The sequence below is a fragment of the Culex quinquefasciatus genome, chromosome 2, assembly GCF_015732765.1.
Source record: "Culex quinquefasciatus strain JHB chromosome 2, VPISU_Cqui_1.0_pri_paternal, whole genome shotgun sequence".
Lineage (NCBI taxonomy): Eukaryota > Metazoa > Arthropoda > Insecta > Diptera > Culicidae > Culex > Culex quinquefasciatus.
The window spans coordinates 182,331,904-182,356,070 of record NC_051862.1 but is presented as its reverse complement, the minus strand read 5'-3'; the positions used below and the strand labels follow the sequence as shown (position 1 = coordinate 182,356,070).

The following is a 24,167-nucleotide window of genomic DNA, read 5'->3' as shown; positions in this document are numbered from 1 at the left end:
TGTACCGACCAGCTGATGGTATTATCCACACCATTGCCCATGTGTGTGCTCTGGCATTTGATTGAGTAATTGATTCCGATGGAGTTGTGGCGTAGCATGCAACAATTTGTACTTTTTGTTGGCATTCTCAGGAGATTAGTTTGTAGTTATGTTCTTTAGCATTATAGGCTATGATTTTTTGAAAAATAATTGTTTTTAATTGACTCATTAGTTGCGTGAAAACTTGACATGCATTAATAAAAAAAAATATAAGTGCATCAGCAAAAACAATTTTGTCGAAAGATTTCGATACTGATTATGAAAATGATTAATTTCGAAAAATATAAATAGTATTAGTTTGGTTAAAAAAAAATTTCAAAAAAAATTACATATTTATTATTAATAAACACTTAAGTCAAAGTTATTGCTTTAAATCTAAATGAGCAACAAAAAGCTGACATGAATTTTTAATTCTATGAATGGTTGAAGAAAAAACAAAATCATGAATATTTATGAATGGTTTATACGGCATAAAACCAAAACCTTTTTATTAAACGCTATGTTTTGTTTATTGTTTGATATTTCAGAACCCATAATTTTCACTTTTTTGTGGAGGGAATTCAAAAATTCAGAACAAATTTTCTTATTCATCTTTTTGTATAAATAAATGTTCATGAATAAATGGTCCAATAAAAAATCCTTTCTTGTTTTGCTTTTCTCCTAACTCAAAGCAATTTCAAAAACACCCAAATGTTGTCTTTAGAAGCTTTAAAAAAACTCTTAAGTTGTTTTACAATCATTAGTTTTCAAAAAATCTAATTTTTGACAAAAATATTTTTTCAAAAATATCTCTTTACGTACATCGAAATTTCACTAAAAATAATGATTTTTTTTTTTCAAACTAGTTGAATCTTGCTAAACAATCACCGTAAGAAAATGCATTTTGAATTGTTTTCTGTTGATTGCACTTCTATTTCCATTTAAATTTAAAAGTTTTTTTTTATATTGTTTTGCCCCTGATTTTTTCAGACAATATTGAAGGAAACATGAAACTAAAATTAAAACCCAGCGTCCTTATAAAAAAATATTACAAAAAATGCTTAATGAACATTAAAAAATTTGGATAAATAATACATACGGTCATTAAGTAAGAAACTGTTTTTATTTAAAAAAATAAATAACACTTGAAATTGTGTAAATTTTTTTTTGCTCGTGTTTATTTTCGATTAAATAAAAGTCAGGTAATTATTAACAAATTTCTTTAACTCATAACCACACACAGAAAAATGAGGCATATTTGAATCAACAAAACGTTTTGTTGATTTGAAAATCAAGATTTTTGTTGAACTAACGCAAAGCAATTTTTTCAAAACAAAAAAAGATTTTTGTGGAATTGAGAAAATCAAGGTTTGTTTCAACGTAAAATCGGCGTTGATTATATTCAACAAAAATTTTGTTAAATCAAACCTCGTACAGGCTGATTCTACAAAATATGTTTTTGCCTGTATTTGCAAATAAAATTAAAAAAATTGTAATTTTTGAATTATGCAAATTTTTCTTGGATATTATTAAATCAGGTCAATTGACAAATTTTTGACCAAGTATATTTTTCTACAATCTATTCTGACTCATGGTTTTGTTTTTAAAGCCAATAACGACATATTTTCGACGAAAAACAGCAATAAATTTTTGTTGTGAGCAGTTTTTTTTCCCTTTCTGTCTGTTACAACCTTGTATGACCACTGATCAATATATTTAGTTTATACATGTTTGCCCCTACTCTGGAATTTGATAATAAATGCACATTTGAATGATGTATATTCTTTTTATTTGCCATTACATCATCCTAACATCACTGCACACTTCACACGTTTTTTTTAAAGATGCCAATTAGTTTAGCATGGCTTTAAATTTTATCATGGAGATAATCATGTTCGTAAAAAAGATGAGAAGAGTTCACAATTTCAAGCATATTTTGTCATATTTTTGGCTCAAATTAAATCACTCCCGTAAAAGCCATTTAAAATTGTACTGATCTCTTCTACCTACTTCTATTGTCAAAAATTATGTGACAATGATTGTCAGAGGTCTTTCATGTGGGAGTACCTGTTTAAAAAACGCAAAACATCCCAAATCAACCCCAAAAGACCCTTCTGAAATCTCATCCAAACTGGAAAGTTCTCTGCCAGAACCAAACAAATCCCAAATTGCTTCATAATCACTTTCGTGGAAGTTGTGTACAGCGCAAAAAATATATAACAAAAGTACCATGGCAGGCAAGGATTTTCACCGAATAACGCAGTCATCCACCTACGCAGCCCACAGTCACAGAGTGGCAGGGTGGTACTAAACTTGGCCAAAAGAAGATGGCATCCGAAAGGGCAACAAGACACAAATAACAAAGAAGTGTGGCGCCAACGGGGTGGAAATGGCGGGGGTGGTTGTGGAGAATCAGACATAAAAAATGCAATGAATAATGGTTTTTCCGAGCTTTCTGACGTACTTTATGCTTATCGTTTAAGAAATTAAGCTAAATTGCTACGCACTGAGATGGAGCTGATCGGTTCATGAAACTTTCGTGATGGAAACAATGTCTCATGTATTGATCCGCCAGGATACAGCTGTTGTCGTGTTGTTGACGGTACAGGTCGACACAGTTGGTGACCTTGCGGATGAAGACGTCCTCTTCCTCTCCACGACCGTACTGCAAGTGAACTCGATCCAGCAGTACTGCTTGCGAGGCACTCCAGAACCCTGCTTGCAGTAAGAAGCACTGGCTCAGGCACGGAGGTCGGCCGAGGTCATCCACTGGTTGGGGTGGTGTGCTGATTAAGATGTTTCGACACAGGTCTTCGATCTGGAGCAGTTCATTCGCCGTCCAAGGGATAAACTGCGGCAGATCGACCAAGTTTCCGTACTGATGATAGTAGCAATGGAACGTCTCAAAGACCACCGTTAGCACATCGTACGTCTCGGAACCCGCCACGTTCTGGACTCGAATTTCCTGCAGACACTCGTTGGTACGGTTCAAGTACCGTTGGTCGGAGCAATCCGGTTGAAAAAACGTCTTTATGACCGCCGCATTGACGCCCTCGCAGTCATCCCAAAACCGCAACATCAGCCCAATACAGCGCACCAGCTGTTTGGCCTGCTCGTCCGCCGGATAACTGCTGACGTCTTGGAATTCCTCCCACCGCGAGTCGTGCACGTTGAGGTACTGGAAGCACCGTTCCTGCGCATCACGGAAGCTTCCCTCGAGCGTCAACGATGGAGACGTCTTAGACAATAACACGAATACGGTGACCGCCACCAACTTCATTGTTCTGCTGCAGCTGCTACTTCTGTTGACCGGAGCGCACACTGGTACGAAGGTGTAATGAGATTAATCACCTGCTGGCAGAGCAATTTATGTACTCACCATGTTGGTGATGAACGTGCTCCCGGGGAAGGTGAATCACGGAGATCGTGACCGATTTTGAAGATAGTGTGTCGGGGGGAGGAACCTCCAAACTCTGGTGAAATTGTTTGCTGTAAGCACTTCTGGCGAAAATTTCATCACTATCTGAACCCACACAGCAGCGAAAGCTGAAACTTTTAATGATTGTGTGCGAACCGGCACTAAATCAAGTTTTTGGGTGCTTTAGCTCCAAATTCGGATAAGTTTGTCGGACCTGGCGAAACATAGATCAAATCATAATTTCCGGAATTTACCGCAAAGCCCAAATTTTCGTGGTGTTCTAGCTTGGCTAGTGCTACCAGCTCCAGGATCTTGTAGACACAGCATGTGGCACCGTTGTTAGTGGCCATGCTGGTATACATGGCTACGGAAAATTTATTGTGGCATCCCGACGGTTGAGAATTAATCATGTTGGAGTGCGGGAGTGAGAAACATGTATGGTGTAGCTTTTTCTATGTTGAGGCTTTTTTCCATAAAATATTTGCTTGAAATAAAGAAAGGTTTTATTCCAGAACATTGAAAATTTACGCAAAGCTTATTTCACGATGGTTCCTGCTTGCTGCTCGGGATGTAAACGTTTCCACATAGTTTACCATCGGTCTAAAAATAAACGTGCAATCCATGATCCGTGGTCGGTGGTGTAAGGCATCAAGTGCGAAGCAATACCACCGTACACTCGAAACCTGGAAGGCATCAGTTGAGGAGAGTTGTTGTTGGCCTTAAACGGGTGGATTTTTTTTTTAAGAAGGGTTGAAAATCTGGTATCCCTATCAAAAATTAAGATTGCTCAAAAATGACTCAGTCCCTAGCGAGCACCAATTGTCACATCCACACATTCCACACCAATTGCTACTGAATACTCTCTCTTTGCTCTTCCTCTCGCTCCAATTGGGTAGTTCAGTGAATGGTTCAGGGGGATCGATTTCGATAAGTCGCTTAAAGCTGACTAAAAATAGTTTGCGATCGGCTTTGCTTTGATCATTTAAGAAATTGCTTGATGATATCAAAAATATTTTGCCATTTTGTTGTTTACGCAACATCAAAGACACATTTGGCAGCAATTTCCACCATGCCAAATTCTTATTGACGGCAAACTGGTTGTAAGGCAGGCCAAGTGAGCGCCACGCAAGCATTATTAGACTCTCTGCTCGCTGAGCATATTCGTGTGTGATGTTTCGCTGAGCGAAGCGATTGAGTTTGTCGTGTTCGCTCGCGAATGATTGCGCGCTCCAGTCGGCAAAGATTCGCTCGGTGATGAGTGAGTGATTTCTGATCTTTGAACTGAAAGTCAGAACCCTTGCACTTATGTGTTAATTATAAATTTATTTTAAGCCGGATCTTAACTATTTTGATAAAAATGATGTACAGATCCTTCATGCGACTCGTTATTGGATAAGTAGTCAAAAAACCATTCCGATGAGCAAAAAAAACGATAATCTGACAACCCAATCAAAATTTATGAGCACTTGAGTGTTAGTTATACACTTTTTTAAAGCCGGATCTTCATATTATCAAATCTCATAAAAAGTAATCACTGAATTAAAGAAATTCAACTCAATTTTGCTCTTTTGTCCTTTTAATGTTAACCAAAAGATAAACAAAATAAAGAAATTTAGCTTCTTCAAGGCCCACAACATCCAACCGTTACAAAAGTCACTCCAGGGAATGGGGAACAATCCGTGATGGTTGCCTGTTCTGTCTCAACGAGTAACATATCAATCTCAGACAAGGCGCGCACGCGTTGTAAATTTTCACTCAAAACACCATCCTCAACCCACCTCGCCGATTGCAAACCACCCGGAGACCACACGAGACCGGGGGGGGTACACGGCCAAGGATACCCAGTGCCTGGCCGTACACAAGTACCGCAGACGACGCCACCGCACCTTGTCAAATCCGTGCACGCCCCGACTCGCTGTATTTCGCTTGCCTTGCCATCATTCATTGTGCTGCTCCGCTCTGCCAACGTTGCATAAATGCAGGCCAAACATATGCGCGCCCGAATGGTATGCAGCCCGCATCGCATCGCTTGTGTGTACAACGTGGCGGGGGATGGTGTGTTTGCTTGCTGCATAAAATCAAGGCGATGATTATCGTCTGCGGCCCCCTCGTCGTTGCATTTGTTCGGAGTCGTTTTCACGGCGTCCTCGATGGACGGGGGGTTGTTCATAGATTGCGTAATTTCTATGGAAAGTTTGAAAACTGTCTATTAAAATGTTTTTTGTTTTGTCGACTGCAAGCCGAAAATCCATCTGAAATTAATCAACACAGTCGAAAAAGCCACATTTATGTTTTGTAATTCAGAACAGATCTTCAAATTCATCCACCCCTCCAAGTCACAATCCAGTTTATGGATGATCCCACCGAGACTTGCTGGGCGCAAATTGCAATCTCTCGTCGGCGATTGGAACCGGGACGACTGCAAATGAAAATGGCAACTCGCGAAATGAGTGCAAAACGGGAAGCATTCTTCTGGGCTAAAAGCCGTCGCTCTCGAGCGAACAGAAAAGAGTGCATAACTCCAACGGGGAAGAGTTACGAGACCGTAAATCACTCGCGTTCGTTCACGCAATTAGTCGGCACGGAAACGGCGCACGGTTCCGTGGTTTAGCAGCTCCACGTTACAATGGTGCACGACGATGACCCTTGAAGAGTCAGCGTGGAGACGCACGGCCTTTTGACGGAAGAAGAGAGATTTCCAAGAAATTCCTTCGGACGTTGAATGAAAATGGAGCAGTCATTTCTGCGAATCATCCGTCAGAGGTTTCAAGCAGGAGGACAAATGCCTACGGGTCTCGATAACGTTCCAGAAGGCATCAGACATCAGACTGAAGCCTCGTTCGGGCGGAATTTTTCAAGAAGACGGAACAGCAAACTGCACTCAAACGCATTCCGGTAGAAGTCCGGTGATGGCAAACAAAAGAGAAGCGATCTTCCGGTGGAGCTGTCCGAAAGAGAAAAATCCTGTTTAGGGACGGACAGTCTACTTTAAACAATCATGATTTAAGCGTAATTCGATTTTCGTTAAAACCTGATGACTTTGCTCGTTTTGCCTTCCTCACCTTACTGAGGAAAGGCTATAAAATCACTCGAAAAATGAACTTCTTAATTCAACCTCGTAGACCTACCTTCACGTATACCTATCGACTCAGAATCAAATTCTGAGCAAATGTCTGTGCGTGTGTATTAGGGTGTAATATGGTTGTATGGAAAAAAATAAAGTTGTCCAAATTTCGCCAGCACAGCAACTTTTTGGTTCCTTATAGGGTCCTTAACAACTCCCCAAAGTTTGGTAACGATTGGTTAAGTCCCCACTTTGCGCAAAGCGATTCAATTTTCCATACAAATTTGTATGGGAAAAATATTTTTTTTGAATTATGATATTTAAAAAATCCACGTTTCACGCTATATCAAAACCGGATTCATATTTGGATGCTCTGGAATGTGCTCTACAACTTTCGCGAAGAGAGTATGGTGCTAACTCGCTCCTATAAAAAGATACAGCGTGTTCAAAACTCGTCTAAAACGTGTTTTTTGATCGAAAATCATGTTTTAGACGAGTTTTGAGGACGCTGTATCTTCTTTCAGGGGCAAGTTAGCACCATACTCTCTTCGAAAGTAAGCACATTCCATGCATCCGAATCCGGTTTTAGCGTGAAACTGGATTTTTAAATATCAAAATTCAAAAAAAATGATTTTTCCCATGCAAATTTGTATGGAAAATTGAATCGCTTTGCGCAAAGTGAGGACTAAACCAATCGTTCCCAAACTTTGGGGAGTTGTTTAGGACCCCAAAAGGAACTAAAATAATGCTGTGCTGGAAAATCGATTTTGATATTACACCCTAGTGTGTATGTCTGTAAGTCCGTGCACCGAAAAAAATGCACTCGATTATCTCCGGACTGGCTGAACCGATTTGGGCCGTTCTGGTCTCATTCGATCCGTCTTAGGGTCCCACAAGACCTATATTAGCTATTATGAAGTTTTGTTAAGTATTTCAAAAGTTATGCTAAAAAAACGATTCTGGCTAAAGTTTTGTTTTGTGATTGTAAAAAGGGTGGTTTTTGAAAGAAAACCCGTCTGATCATACATTTTTAGAAAGGTATTTGAAAGGTACCTTTCTAATGAGCCCAAAACATTGAAGATCTGATAACTCTATCAAAAGTTATGAGCACCTAAGTGTCATTTGTACACATTTTAGAGGCCGGATCTCAAATATGTTGATGAAAAAGTTGTCCGGATATATCATGCGACCCATCGTTGGATAGGTAATCAAAAGACCTTTCCAACAAGCCCAAAAGATTGCAGATCTGAGAACCCTATCAAAAGTTATGAGCACCTAAGTGTCATTTGTACACATTTCAGAGGCCGGATCTCAAATATTTTGATGAAAAAGTTGTTCGGATCTATCCGGAGATCTGGCTCCCGGGATTTTGTTGATTTGAAACTCCCGGGAAAAATGAACAGATATATTTTTTACTGCCTTAAGGCTTAAAAAACTTTAAAGTAATATAACTATTGAAAGTGAACAATTTTCATGAAACAGCCCCGTAGGTGTTGCTCTAATATTACGTCCAATGATTTTTGGGATTCTAGACCCCATACTCCATGTAGATATGTTGTAAGAAGTAAAATTTAGATAAAATTTGTAGGTTTGACATTCTTACTACAGAAACAAATATGTACTTAATTGTGAGGAAGGCACCAACCACCATCGGTGGATTAGGTAACATTTTTGATAAAGAAATGTGCAAAATTATTTTTCTTTTTGCGAATTTAACAGTTGTGTCAGGGAAATATACCTTTTCTGGTCAGAGTTAGTTGCATGCCGTTTACGGGGAATTCTCGTATGTTTGGCAGGTTAAGCACTCGCTCCTAACTCCATCCAATTTGCTGATTTTCACTAATAATTTTCACGACTAATTTTGCAAAACTTTTGAAAGAAACTTGCTTGCTCACTTCTTATTGAGCTACTTATCATTCGATTTCAGTTGAAACCGCATTTAATGAGCTGAAATTTAATGTCAAAATGCTGAAATGGCAACATAGGAGACACGCTGGAATTAGATGCTGTTCCCCTACTGGCCAACGAGATCAAATTAAATGCACTTTTGATCAAAATTTGTATTTTGCGACACCATTTCTCATCACTTTGATTGCACACACAATTACAAGTTGAGAGCCTAACCGCTTTATGAAAGTCGCCATAACTATCTTTTCACTTGCGCTCACGTATATACAGCGTTTATGATGTAAAATTGCTTCAAACTACCGGCAATATATTCTCTTGCACATGCTTTAGTTTTTCACTTGAAAAATAATCCCGAAACATGGAATTAATTAGCAAGCGCTATCAAAAAAACAATCGCCCGGCGTCAATTGACGTTTTACCTATTCTCGTCGGAGGCTGGCGACCTATCGAGAAGCGAATGCAAATAAAGAACAAAGGCCAACACCACCAGCAGTGCGTGTAAGAGGAAGCAAGTGATGCTAGCAAACTTCCACTCGATAAGCTAGTATTTGGTCAACCTAAATCTTTGTTTCAAATAAAATGAAAGTGAGCTGAAAGAAAAATGCAGGCAAATGGAAATTGCTTGGGCAACAGGGCAGTCTCGTCAGACGAGAATGAAAATATTTTTGTATGACGAATAATATCAAGCTTATTTTTCATTATTTCACAGTCCGTTGCATGCAGACCCATGCGGGACATAATGACCTCTCTCTGAGACACAGTTAATCATGCATCACAAATTTCTGAGCCACTCAGCATCCCGTAATGACATCTAGTGGTTTCTATTATTGGGTCAGCTTGCTATTTCCATCCCACAGTTCCCATTCCCCTTCGATCCGGGACAACAAAAGTTGATCACAACACGTCAACTCCTTATCAGAGGAGCCGTCGTCCCACAACAACCGTCAGCAACTTCTACCGTGGACAGATGTAGCTGAGAAAAACCATCCCCCGAAATTCCTGCGGCCCATTTCCATCAATGTCATCGTGCTCAATGACAAGCTCAAAGGACACAGAGTGCGCCTTAAGAAATGGAAGGCTTTCGTCGGCGTCATCACTGGTTGTCCTTGGAGCCGATTCTGAGGGCTGTCGAAGGACATTTGACGACTTGGCCCTCAATATGGGTGGGGGGACTGGCAAATTCGGTATCAATATGCAATAAATCAACCAACACGATGAAGACGACGACCCGTCCCGGTGGTGGTGATGTAACGTGGCGTCCTCTAAAAAACGTGAACTGGAAAAACGTGGCGTTGTAAATCGTTATAGACGTAATCGCTAGATGGAAAACTTCTGAATTATAAACCAATTGGGAAGAAGTCTAACGAAAAAAAAAACTATTAACTTTTGAAATAAATAAAAATAATCTAATTTAATTTTGAAAACTGACGTCAACAAACGAAGGTTTTGACCACAATTCTGCTTGTTAACTCGCCGTCACAGGAAAAACTGCGGAAAGATGCTGAAGCGTGCACGTTTTTTCCGGACTTCCGGAGAAAAGCGGAAAAACAACGAGTGTCGACGAGGAGCTGAATATAAATCATCGTTTATGGTTCAATTTCACCACCCGATCGGATTGGGTGGGAAGAAGCGTTTTGTTTTCGAACGAAACGCGCGCGATTGAGTACAAATTGGAGCTGGAAAAGGAAAAGGAAATTGAAGACATGGGGAATAGGGGGAGAAATTTGATGATTCAATATTCATTTCTTGGGAAACAGTTTAAATGGAATTGACACGAGTTTTTGTGAGCTTTGTTCAAAAGCTTTATTGCAGCAAGTTTTCAATCAATTGTTGTCGAAATAAAATGTTTGCAAAAGCTATAAACGAATCTGTTCATCTTTTCCTCTTTCAACTTGTTTGTTTTTGTGAACCAATTCTTGATTTTTTTATTGTTGAGAATACATTATGAAAAAAAAAACGTTGTTATTCAAAAAACAAAGCCAATAGCAAGGTCTTAAAGGGCCCTACACTCCACTATGGGGTATTTCCATATAAGCGAGCGGCCAAAAATATTTTTTTGCTTTTTTGTGATTTTTTTGTGTTGTTTGTACTTAGTATAATAAAAACAAATGAAATTTGATATTTTTCCAAAAAAAAAGTTTAATTTTCGATTTTTTCATATATTTGAGGCCACATGCATTAAAGTGGTGAATTTTAATATTCTTGCTCTGTCTATTTGATGCACGGAATGGCGGTTTATGCTATGTTGAAGTTTCTGATTTACGTTCAATCTCCCTCCCCTTTTTCTTGAGTTAAAATCCACCTCTCTTTGAAGACACCCCCTCCACCCCCCCTCCCCCTCCAATTAAAATTTGATTTTTGCGGCGTTTTAGAATTTGAGACGGTTTATTTTATGGAACATAGTATGGATTCTCGTCCACGTTTTTGGTTGATCCACTTGCAAAATTCACGTTTTCCACGATAAATTCTTCTAAATCAAAATCACTATATAACCGATTGTCGTTAGATTACTTAAAATATGAACTTCTTCTATGGGCTTTTGTATACCTCGTTTTGAAGCTACAGAACAACGTGCGTAGTTTTTTCTCTGTGGGTTTTTCCTGAGTTGATCATGTGATGGTTCTGCAATGTTGTAATTCTTACAAATATACTCGAAAGCAGTTCTCACGTTTTCAGAATAGTGCTTCGTTATAGCGTACAGGGACACTACGGTATTATTATCCATACTTTCAAAAGAACACAACAACGAACTGATATGAATATTCGACGAATCGTTTCTGTAAAATACTTAGAATAGGAATTTCTAAAGTACCAACAAAGTCATGAATATCAAATCAATTTCAAAACATACATAGCAGGTACGTCATTTCTGCCTCCACAGGTAAATAATGTGATTTTAACCAAGCGTATACGCAAAATCATTAATTTCCTTGCATGAATCAAAATGTTCAAAATGGCATAACTCAAAAAGTGCACATAAGTGCACTTTGAAATTTGGAGACAAGTTAGGACATGGCTCAAATTTTAAGCTGCAAAATTTTCAGATCGCACAAATGCACACAAAAAAGTACTCCATTAACAAAGTTGAAAAAACTAAATTTTGAATCAAAATCCATCTTTTTTGATTTTTATAATTTTTTTAGCCTGTAAAAGTGTGTTTTGTAAAATATTATTGAAAAGTTGAATCAATTACCTTTCTGAATATATATAATGATGCAGGAAAAAATACATAAAAAGCTTCACAGTACAACTATGAAAAATAATCATTTTTTTGTCAAAAAACAAGTTTTTTCTTACCATTTTCGCCTTTGAAGGTCTGCAATTCAGTGAATTTTGAACCTACAACTTTTAAACTCCGGATTTTTCTTAGTTAGAATGTTTATTTTCGAAAAAAAATACCAAAATAATAATTAGAGTATGTCGGTTTTTCGATTTATGGCCGCCTGAAACCCCATAGTGCACTCAGGAGACTCTTCTTGAAGCGCAAATTAGTATTGCACGCTTTTATTAATGATTCAATGAGATAAGCAAGGGAGATGAAATTCTACTAAAACCTTATCTTCTCATAACAAAGTATACTGGAATGATTCAAAAGTGAACACAACTCGCCTTATCCGCCGACATCCTAAATCTGTTCAACTTGTTGATTCACTCGCAAATCCGTTACAAACTAAAACTTCGCCCTCCCTGCACAAATCGCTGCCATAATCCGGCGTGTGCCGTTCCTCCAAAGTTAGTTGGCACGCCGGCTTTTAAACCATCATCAAAACCATCCTTCCAGCAACCCTCAGAATCAGGGCAGCAACCAACTTCTGCTGCTGCTGATGATGACGGTTTGAAGATAAGAACTCTCTCTCTCTCTTTAGGTACCGCTAGACGCGGGGGAGGGCCAGCCCGGCGTTAAGAGATCACTGCATAAAAAGATAATACCGTCATAAAACCTCACCTTTTCAGCTCCCAGCCCCGGAACGAGCCAAATCGCGGTGAACTTACTGACGAGGGCGTAACGAGGCCGAGAGGTTTTAGTGGCATTTTAGGAGTTGTGGCTTTAAAATTATCTCAAATAAAGAATCCTCAAATTCAACAATACACAAATTAAGAAAATCAGTGATGTTAAAAAAATACTACTAAAATACTAAAATACTAAAATACTAAAATACTAAAATACTAAAATACTAAAATACTAAAATACTAAAATACTAAAATACTAAAATACTAAAATACTAAAATACTAAAATACTAAAATACTAAAATACTAAAATACTAAAATACTAAAATACTAAAATACTAAAATACTAAAATACTAAAATACTAAAATACTAAAATACTAAAATACTAAAATACTAAAATACTAAAATACTAAAATACTAAAATACTAAAATACTAAAATACTAAAATACTAAAATACTAAAATACTAAAATACTAAAATACTAAAATACTAAAATACTAAAATACTAAAATACTAAAATGCTAAAATACTAAAATACTAAAATACTAAAATGCTAAAATACCAAAATACTAAAATGCTAAAATACTAAAATACTAAAATGCTAAAATACTAAAATACTAAAATACTAAAATACTAAAATACTAAAATACTAAAATACTAAAATACTAAAATACTAAAATACTAAAATACTAAAATACTAAAATACTAAAATACTAAAATACTAAAATACTAAAATACTAAAATACTAAAATACTAAAATACTAAAATACTAAAATACTAAAATACTAAAATACTAAAATAAAATACTAAAATACTAAAATACTAAAATACTAAAATACTAAAATACTAAAATACTAAAATACTAAAATACTAAAATACTAAAATACTAAAATACTAAAATACTAAAATACTAAAATACTAAAATACTAAAATACTAAAATACTAAAATACTAAAATACTGAAATACTAAAATTCTAAAAAACTAAAATACTAAAATACTAAAATACTAAAAAACAGCATGTTTACAAACATGTAGAAAATAAAACGACGATTAAGCTCAAAATTTTGCTATGCGCAAAGTGAACTTTGTCAGTGTTTTTCTCTAAACACCGAGTTGATTTACGGGTGCCACGATATCTCGAGATGGGATGGACCAAATTGGCTGAAATTTGGAGTGAAGACTCGCAGGACATTTCGCATAATGAAGCCCGATTTTGAAATATTGATTTTCAAAAAAATACAAATATTAAAAACTGGCGATTGTTTATTTAAAAATATATCTTTTTAATCAGCTTTTTGAAAATCAGCTTTCGTCATGCACACGGGACCGGTTTAACGAGGCCTCACAAGGATTGGACTTAGGATAATGGTCAACATGGAGACTTTTATGTAAAATTGTCTGGGAAATCGATTCCCACTATCAATTTTTGAAAGTTTTGACGTTTAGACCACTTTTCATAAAAACAGTTTTAGTAAATGATTTTTGTATTTTTTTAGGAGAGACATACCATCCTGCATTTTTTGTGAGTCTTTTTGTCACATTTTAAGCTATTTTCACAAAAAAATGAGCGAAAAAAAATCGTAACATCACCTTAAAATTTAATTTTAAATATAAAAATTTAAAAAACTCATAGAATTGGCGTGTATTTTTCTTTCAGTGTATTTTTTGTTTTTTTTTTTTCAAAAAGCCCGTCTAATTTCCTACAAGTTTGTCTTTGATCACTTTTTTTACGATGTAATGGCTTAGAGATACAACAATATTTAATTTACAAAATACAAAAATAATTAAAACACTAACGCCCTTGTCAAATGTCATTATCGAGTGCAACTGGCTCGATATACACAAAAATGGCTTATATAGGCCTAGGATAACATGTCTTAAAAGTTTCATTGAAATCGGAGAGGGCCGGGTACAAAAGTACCAGAAAAATTCCTGATGATTTTTTGAAAGTATTATTCATTCTTCATTATAACGGATTTTACCTATCGGTGATCTCAGAATTTAAAATTTGTTATTAAAAAGTGTTTATTTGATATAAAATGAATACATAAGCGTTGCACAATGTATTCTGAACTATTTACATTTGATTTTACAAGTCATTTTAATTATAGTTTTTTGACCACTCAGTTTATAAAGCAACGTTTGAAACAAAATTTGCAACTGAAATAATCAGTTAAGATTCAGTAGTGAGAATTTGGTAGATAATTAAGGTGGTCACTTCTATCGAGGACTTGATATAATTAAATTGAACGGACCAGAGTGGGGTGTTTATATTTATGACCCTCCCCCCCTTGTAATGATTAATTTACAACCCAGTGGGGGTGTTTGTTGTTGCCAGATTGTGTTAAAATGGGGTCCTCTCCATGGAGTTTACTACCGCCGTGACAGATTTCTAATTAATAAACGTTGATTTAATCGCACAATTAGACACGGCAAAAAGTGTGTCCTTCACAGCTGTGTTACCTCGCAGTAGATCGACATTATCGGAATACTAATCAATGCCCTCTTCCCTTCTTCCAGGCCTCGACGTCGGAGCTGCTAAAGTGTCTGGGTATGTTCCTGCATGACCGGTGCCGAAAACTGCGAGACTTCCAGGCAGGGGACGCCGTGATGTGGCTGCGGGCAGTCGACCGGAGTCTGCTGCTACAGGGATGGCAGGTGAGTTCTGCCGATAAAGTCGTGTACACACGGAGTACACGCAATAAGCTAAGGAAAGACTGTCGGCGCCATCCGGAGCGAGATAAAAATAGAAAAAAAGTCCTTTTGCTGTATGTAGTACATGGCCGGTGTAATAGTTGGACACACCGACCGCAGCAAGATATGCGCTGGTCACCGGGGAATAGCGTATAGTCGGGTTGGGCAGGACCGGTGCTGGCCACAGAGTGAGATGGTCGATTAGTTTATTGGTCGTGGCATGCCACCGAAGGCTGTCGTGACCTTCCAGCGTGAGTAGTGAAATGTAGGACGATGGTCTTGGAATTCAAATAGTTAGCTGTTTTAATCCACAGCAAATTTCAAGTTGTTTATTTTATTATATAGATATGTTTTATAATGATTTGGCTATTCCACTTATATTTAAATATAAATGGAAATATAAATGGAAATTCAAATTGTGGTTCTAACTAAATAAAATCCCAACTTTTCACCCGGCATTTCTTAAAATTACCCTACCAAGAGTCCAGCTTTGATGTTGCATCAAGTTTTACACAAATCACCGAACCGAAATGCCTTCCCCCAGGCAACTCTGGAGCGCGGTGCACCAGTAAATTTGTGGCTTTTCCATCCGTATCGTTACAGCAGCCCACTTGGGTGTACGCTTCTCTGAGCCATTTGCAGTTTAATTGAGCTTCTCTGCCATTGCTGCTTGGGGTTTGGCTTTTCCCTTTTGGGTTGTGGAGCGAGTTCGTTTGAAGTTTGTATTACTTGAACAATTTTCCGTTGACGTCAATTTTTATTTGCTTTGCCTGTTTGAAAAAAATATGTTTAAAGCAAACTTTGAGTGTTCAAGTTCATCCACGGGATTAGCTTCCTCTAAAACACTGCTCATTGATGCGATCGCTGAGTTGGAAAACAATCACTGCCTCAAAAAAAAGTCGAACAATCCGATAAACTATAAATCCATCACACCGATTTCGCTTTTATTTCGAATTCTGCACCCGGGAAAACGGAAAGCAAATTGGTGGTCAATTTAATTTTCCCGCTCGAATGAATCGATTTTGTGCATTCACGAGTTTGCCCGGCGATTGATGGAGAGCTTTTCTCGATTGAACAGATTGAAATCGATGAATGGGAAAACTGCTGCCGCGGCAGCTTCTGTTTGTGGGGGAGAAGGCTTCTCCTCGGCACACAGCTGTGGAACTATTCCGGGACGATTTTCCTTTTTTGCTTTTTTTAAGAGTCTAACAATCATGATAAATAGTTGTCATGTGTAATGTATTCAAAACAATTCCGACACTAGCTGGAGCGCTTAGCTGGAAACCATTCTAAATGCTAATGTCTCTGAGTGCTCAAGAAGCGGAGTTTGAAAAAATATTACACTATTATGAAAGGAGATCTACATTTACTTTAAGCCTCTACTACCCCATCATACGTGCTTTTTTTTTAATTTTCCTAAGTTTAGGTGAATAACATGTATTCTCAAACATTATACGGGTAATTCTCTACCAACTCACACGAAATCGGGAAAAGTTGCCCCGACCCCTCTTCGATTTGCGTGAAACTTTGTCCTAAGGGGTAACTTTTGTCCCTGATCACGAATCCGAGGTCCGTTTTTTGATATCTCGTGACGGAGGGGCGGTACGACCCCTTCCATTTTTGAACATGCGAAAAAAGAGGTGTTTTTCAATAATTTGCAGCCTGAAACGGTGATGAGATAGAAATTTGGCATCAAAGGGACTTTTATGTAAAATTAGACGCCCGATTTGATGACGTACTCAGAATTCCGAAAAAACGTATTTTTCATCGAAAAAAACAATAAAAAAGTTTTAAAAATTCTCCCATTTTCCGTTACTCGACTGTAAAAAATTTTGGAACATGTCATTTATGGGAAATTTAATGTACTTTTCGAATCTACATTGTCCCAGAAGGGTCATTTTTCATTTAGAACAAAATTTTTCATTTTAAAATTTCGTGTTTTTCTAACTTTGCAGGGTTATTTTTAGAGTGTAACAATGTTCTACAAAATTGTAGAGCAGACAATTACAAAAATTTTGATATATAGACATTAGGGGTTTGCTTATAAACATCACAAGTTATCGCGATTTTACGAAAAAAGTTTTGAAAAAGTTACTTTTGCGTTTCTCTTTGTTTCGTCGTCCGTGTCTGTCGCGGGTGACCATGAACGGCCATGATCGATGACGACCAACTTTTTAAAACTTTTTTCGTAAAATCGTGATAACTTGTGATGTTTATAAGCAAACCCCTTATGTATATATATCAAAATTTTAAACATTGTTACTCTTAACCCTGCAAAGTTAGAAAAACACGAAATTTTAAAATGAAAATTTTGTTCTAAATGAAAAATGACCCTTCTGGGACAATGTAGAAAAGTACATTAAATTTCCCATAAATGACATGTTCCAAAATTTTTACAGTCGAGTAACGGAAAATGGGAGAATTTTAAAACTTTTTAGTGTTTTTTCGATGAAAAATACGTTTTTCGAATTTGATTACGCCATCAAATCGGGCGTCTAATACATAAGTCCCTTTGACACCAAATTTCTATCTCATCACCGTTTCAGGCTGCAAATTATTGAAAACACCTCTTTTTCGCATGTGCAAAATGGAAGGTCGTACCGCCCTCCGTCACGAGATATCAAAACGGACTCGGATTCGTGATCAGGGACAAAAGTTACCCCTTAGGACAAAGTTTCACGCAAATCGAAGAGGGGTCGGGGCAACTGCTGTGTGAGTTGGCGGAGAATTACCCATACTGTAGACCACCAACACGTTTTTCAAAAATTTTAAGATATAAAAATGATAGTCAATTGTAAATTTCACATTTTACAAATTTATTAAACTTTAAACATAGTTTTTCCAAAAAAGATCAGGATTTTTTCTTAAGGTATTTAGGGTATTTATTTATTTGACGACGTTTTGGGGCAATATTTTATGTTTTAAACTGTGTCTTTTTATTTAGTTTATAAAACAAATCGAGTTTTGTAACGAATTGATTAATTTTTGTTCAGCTCTAAGGAACACTTTGAGTAATTATCAACGTTATTATAAACAAACTTTTCTTTGTGTTTTTTTTTTATTTGAATGAAACTTTGTCCATTTATTTCGTAGGTCAAGTAGGGAAATTTTCACCACAAGTTTTTTCCATACAATTTTCCATGCAAATTTGCGGGCTGGTCTTATAAAATATAACATGTATCATGAAAAGAGATTTTTTGATCGATTTGGTGAATTCCGCAAAGTTGTAGGTTGTGAACAACACGTTTCAGAAAAAAAGGAGCACAGAAAAAGTCAGATTTCTATATATGACTTTATCAACATTCTTCTTAAATTTTCAATGTTTTCGTTTGATGTATTATTGGATGATTAAAATCTTTTGTGGTAGAGTTTAGGATGGTGCATAATCTAATACCGGAGATATATTTTTTTGGAAAAAGTTGATTCTTGGAAATCGTTTCAAGTCAAAGACATTTTTGAAGATTTTTTCAAAGAATATTATTTATTTGTTGAAGAGCTGAGAAAATTTCCTGTAATTTTCACATTTTGAATTTGTTGATTGGACTGCTGGTTACTGAGATGTAGCCTCATAAAGTTAATATTTTGTGAAATAATAGTTCTTGAGTTTTATTTGAACAGGTCCTATGCGTATAAAAAAAATCCATAGCTTATAGGGAATTTTAACCAGAGGGGCGACATCTATATCTCACTACAAGCAGCTCGCCCATAGCCAAGACAAGCAGTCAAATTCAGCACCAGAACAAAAGGGAGCTGTCAATTACGACGCCAAAAGAACAGCTGTTCGTCTCGGAACCAAAACAAAGCAATTGCGCACTGTAAAATAAGTATAAAAACTGCAGGCATTAAATAGAAATAAAGGAATTATTGTTTTTATGTAAAATTTTACCGCAGTGTACGTTTAAAAGTTAGTGTATGTTTTTCAGGTGATTTTTATCAATTTATTTGCAAAATAAACTGCTAAAGTTGGGATTATTAAGCACACATCGGGCCGATGACCGCTTTTAAAGTTGTATTTTTGTCACATGAAACGTTTACCTTAACTTATGTGTAATTTGAATTTTACTACAGTAATTCTCATAACAAAAATTGAATTATAAATTCAAAAATAAAATAAACATGTTTTCACTGTGCGCAGTTTGCGCGCGTTATCAATCTCAATCACCCAAGATGACGGCCTTTAGCATCCCCCTGATTTTAACAAAGCAACAGTTTTTCTCAAATCCACCTAATTAAACCTACATTTTCAACTCAGGATATCTCGGAAACTATAACTTTAATTCCGAATGATAATAACAAGTTTTTATCTGTTGTTTTTGCTCTTTCCAAACAACGATGTTCAAATTTGTACTGCTCAATTTAACGACTCTTGAGTTAAGTGGTCCTTAAACGCAAATAAATAAAAAAACAACGATGTGGTTTTTGCGAAAATTGACGAAAATGGCCAATTTTGGGACCACCCTAGCAGGGTGTAGGTCACCCTGATGGCCAAACAAAAAATACGGGTCTAAATATTTTGGCCAAGGAACCCCCACAAAAATGTTGAGCCTGATCGAAGAACTTGTTTTTCGACACGGAAAGAAGGTTTATCGTGAATCTTACTAATTTTCGGTTAAAAACCCTAAAAAAATTGGTTGTTTTTCCAACCACGATTTTTTTTAGCTGGAAATCCTAAAAAAAATTCCTGGATTTGACAGCTGGATCCAGGTCCTAAAAATGATAAATCTAGCTAAATTTTTAGTAAATTTTACTAATTTGCAAGCTGGAAAAATGTTGTCAGTCTCAAAAGCTGTATGTTTTGAGAAGGTCTAATAGCTATTTTAGCTAGATTTTATGGTATTCTTGCGAGTTTTCTAGTTAGCCCAGCGAGTTTTTAGGCTGTTTCAACTAGTTTTTTTGAATCATTCTCAAAATTTTCCATTGATGGCTGCGAAGCCAGGTATTTTCACACATCTTTTTAACTAGTTTAGCTAACTTTGCCACTATTCTTGGTAGATGTTTTGGTTGGAATAGCTAATTTTTCCACTATTTCTACAAGTTTTCTTTTAAATGCCTCCGTTGCTGCCTGCAAAGCACGCATTATTCACCCAGCCTTTTGGCTGATTTAGCTCGTTTCTTTTTTGTTCTTGCTTCGTTTTTCGGTAAGTCCAGCTAATTTTTCGACTGTTTTAACTGGTAATTTCGAAATCATTTTTAAAAATCCCTTGCTGCCTGTAAAGTTGTTTTTTGTTTTCAAAAAGACTTTTTGCTAGTGTAGCATGATTTTCCGCTATTCTTGTTACGGTTTTTGGTAGTCCAGCAAGTTTTTTGGATGTTTCAATAGTTTCCAGGCTTTTTAAACTATGTTATAGTTGATCATCCTAATTGTACGGCTTTGTTGCGATATTCTATTGACAAATAAAAAAAATGAAATACAGTTATACAAAAATACAGTTATACAAAAATACAGTTATACAAAAATACAAAAATACAAAAATACAAAAATACAAAAATACAAAAATACAAAAATACAAAAATACAAAATACAAAATACAAAATACAAAATACAAAAATACAAAAATACAAAAATACAAAAATACAAAAATACAAAAATACAAAAATACAAAAATACAAAAATACAAAATACAAAAATACAAAATACAAAATACAAAAATACAAAAATACAAAAATACAAAAATACAAAAATACAAAAATACAAAAATACAAAATACAAAAATACAAAAATACAAAAATACAAAATACAAAAATACAAAATACAAAAATACAAAATACAAAATACAAAAATACAAAATACAAAAATAAAAAATAAATACAAAATACAAAATACAAAAATACAAAAATACAAAATACAAAATACAAAATACAAAATACAAAATACAAAAATACAAAAATACAAAATATAAAAAATACAAAAATACAAAAATACAAAATACAAAAATACAAAAATAAAAAACAAAATACAAAAATACAAAAATACAAAAATACAAAAATACAAAAATACAAAATACAAAAATACAAAAACAAAAAATACAAAATACAAAATACAAAATACAAAATATAAAAATACAAAAATACAAAAATACAAAAATACAAAAATACAAAAATACAAAAATACAAAAATACAAAATACAAAATACAAAATACAAAAATACAAAAATACAAAAATACAAATACAAAATACAAAAATACAAAACAAAATACAAAAATACAAAATACAAAATAAAATACAAAAATACAAAATACAAAAATAAAAATACAAAAATACAAAAATACAAAAATACAAAATACAAAAATACAAAAATACAAAAATACAAAAATACAAAAATACAAAAATACAAAAATAAAAATACAAATACAAAATACAAAAAATACAAATACAAAATACAAAAATACAAAAATACAAAAATACAAAATACAAAAATACAAAATACAAAAATACAAAATACAAAAATACAAAATACAAAAATACAAAAATACAAAATACAAAATACAAAATACAAAATACAAAAATACAAAAATACAAAAATAAAAATACAAAAATACAAAATACAAAACAAAAACAAAAAATACAAAAATACAAAAATACAAAAATACAAAAATACAAAATACAAAAATACAAAAATACAAAAATACAAAACAAAAATACAAAAATACAAAAACAAAATACAAAAATACAAAATACAAAAATACAAAAATACAAAAATACAAAAATACAAAAATACAAAAATACAAAATACAAAATACAAAAATACAAAAATACAAAAATACAAAAAACAAAATACAAAAATACAAAAATACAAAATACAAAAATACAAAATACAAAAATACAAAAATACAAAATACAAAAATACAAAATACAAAATACAAAATACAAAAATACAAAAATACAAAAATACAAAAACAAAAAAATAAAAATACAAAAATACAAAATACAAAAATAAAAATACAAAAATACAAAAATACAAAAATACAAAATACAAAAATACAAAAATACAAAAATACAAAATACAAAAATACAAAATACAAAAATACAAAATACAAAAATACAAAAATACAAAATACAAAAACATACAAAAAATACAAAAATACAAAAAATACAAAAATACAAAAATACAAAAATACAAAAATACAAAAATACAAAAATACAAAATACAAAAATACAAAAATACAAAAATACAAAAATACAAAATACAAAAATACAAAAACAAAAATACAAAAAAAATACAAAAATACAAAATACAAAATACAAAAATACAAAATACAAAAATACAAAAATACAAAATACAAAATAAAAATACAAAATACAAAAATACAAAAATACAAAATACAAAAATAAAATACAAAATACAAAAATACAAAAATACAAAATACAAAAATACAAAAATACAAAAATACAAAATACAAAAATACAAAAATACAAAAATACAAAATACAAAAATACAAAAAAAAAATACAAAAATACAAAAATACAAAATACAAAAATACAAAAATACAAAATACAAAATACAAAATACAAAAATACAAAAATACAAAAATACAAAATACAAAATACAAAATACAAAAATACAAAATACAAAAATACAAAAATACAAAATACAAATACAAAAATACAAAATAAAATACAAAATATAAAATACAAAAATACAAAAATACAAAATACAAAAATACAAAATACAAAAATACAAAATACAAAAATACAAAATACAAAAATACAAAAATACAAAAATACAAAATACAAAAATACAAAATACAAAAATACAAAATACAAAATACAAAAATACAAAATACAAAAATACAAAAATACAAAATACAAAAATACAAAAATACAAAAATACAAAATACAAAATACAAAATACAAAAATACAAAATACAAAAATACAAAAATACAAAAATACAAAAATACAAAAATACAAAAATACAAAAATAGCATAGCATAGCATTGGTGTCTACCCGTAGCTGCTACTTCGTTATTGACCAGGACCCCCAAAAATTGCTCCGTGGACCACAGATGAAAAGTAGGAACCAATCATCACCCTTTCGCAATTTTCAAAGATCCCTATCATGCTGATCAATACCGACGCCGGCCACGACCAGTGGTAAGACACGGGGAAGTGGATGGGAATGTTAGTCCGATACTTGAGTGATGGGACCGCCAAATCGACTGCGTCTCCGACAAAGTATCACATGAGTTTTGAGGGGTTAGTAAGATGGGTATGAGGTCAGGATTCACTGTGGTAGGTGATGCGACCATAAGCAATTTGTTTATCAGTTGCAATTTTATAGGTCTTAGGCAGCCGGCTGCTGTAAGACACACCATCAATGATTTAGAAATAGTTTTAATTCGAACGCGGCGCCAAATAATCATTCATTCCCCCGTCGGCGTGCCTTCCGAGCAACGACGCTGTGAGAAGGGCTTTTTCCTCCTTTTACTATTTAAGCAAAATATTAAATTGTATTTTCTGTGGTTTCCGATTAAATAATATCAAAATTTTATAGTGAGGTTTGCAATGATTTCATCGTGTTGCAGGATTTTATGACGAAATGTTCCGAAAACATTGATCTACGAGACCGACAAAATTGCGAACAACTAGCAACTGAAAATTTTGTTTCGAGCAGTTATTAATAAAGTGACACAATCACGAATGGTAAGTTTTTACGAATGGTACATTTTAAAGCCGAAGTCGTTATAAGTGGTTTTATCTTTTACGTTATATTTATAATTATCGGAAAATAAGATCAGAGTAAGAGAAGAACAAATCCGTAAAAACGACGCATGAACTCGAGTTAGACATTCTCGTTTAACGACCGGTATATTATTATTTACGCGACTTTAAGGAAGGAATGAAGAAAAAGAAGAGGGAAAGTGGTGAAAAATATGTAAAATATAAGATACATACAAAGATAAAATAAGCATAAGCATAATCATAGGTGCCTTTTCTAGAAAGGCAACAAAATCAAGCGCGACGCCTGCGACGTACACCGGCAGAGAGCGCAAAACTAAATATTTCCTCCACCACACTACCGCATGCAAACAAACACTGCCACCGAACTGATGATGGAATATTTTAAATTATTATCCCTCCACCACACCACCTCATGCACACAAACACGTCACAA

General features: G+C 34.3%; 1 protein-coding gene across 1 annotated transcript in view; it reads left to right on the top strand.

The window, feature by feature from the left end:
- The window catches only part of LOC6033222 (putative uncharacterized protein DDB_G0286901), a 70,495-nt gene that overhangs the window by 35,158 nt on the left and 11,170 nt on the right, over nt 1–24,167 (top strand). Inside the window, 1 exon segment of the mRNA XM_038254396.1 lies at nt 14,880–15,017. Within this exon segment, the coding sequence (XP_038110324.1) occupies nt 14,880–15,017 (138 nt within the window).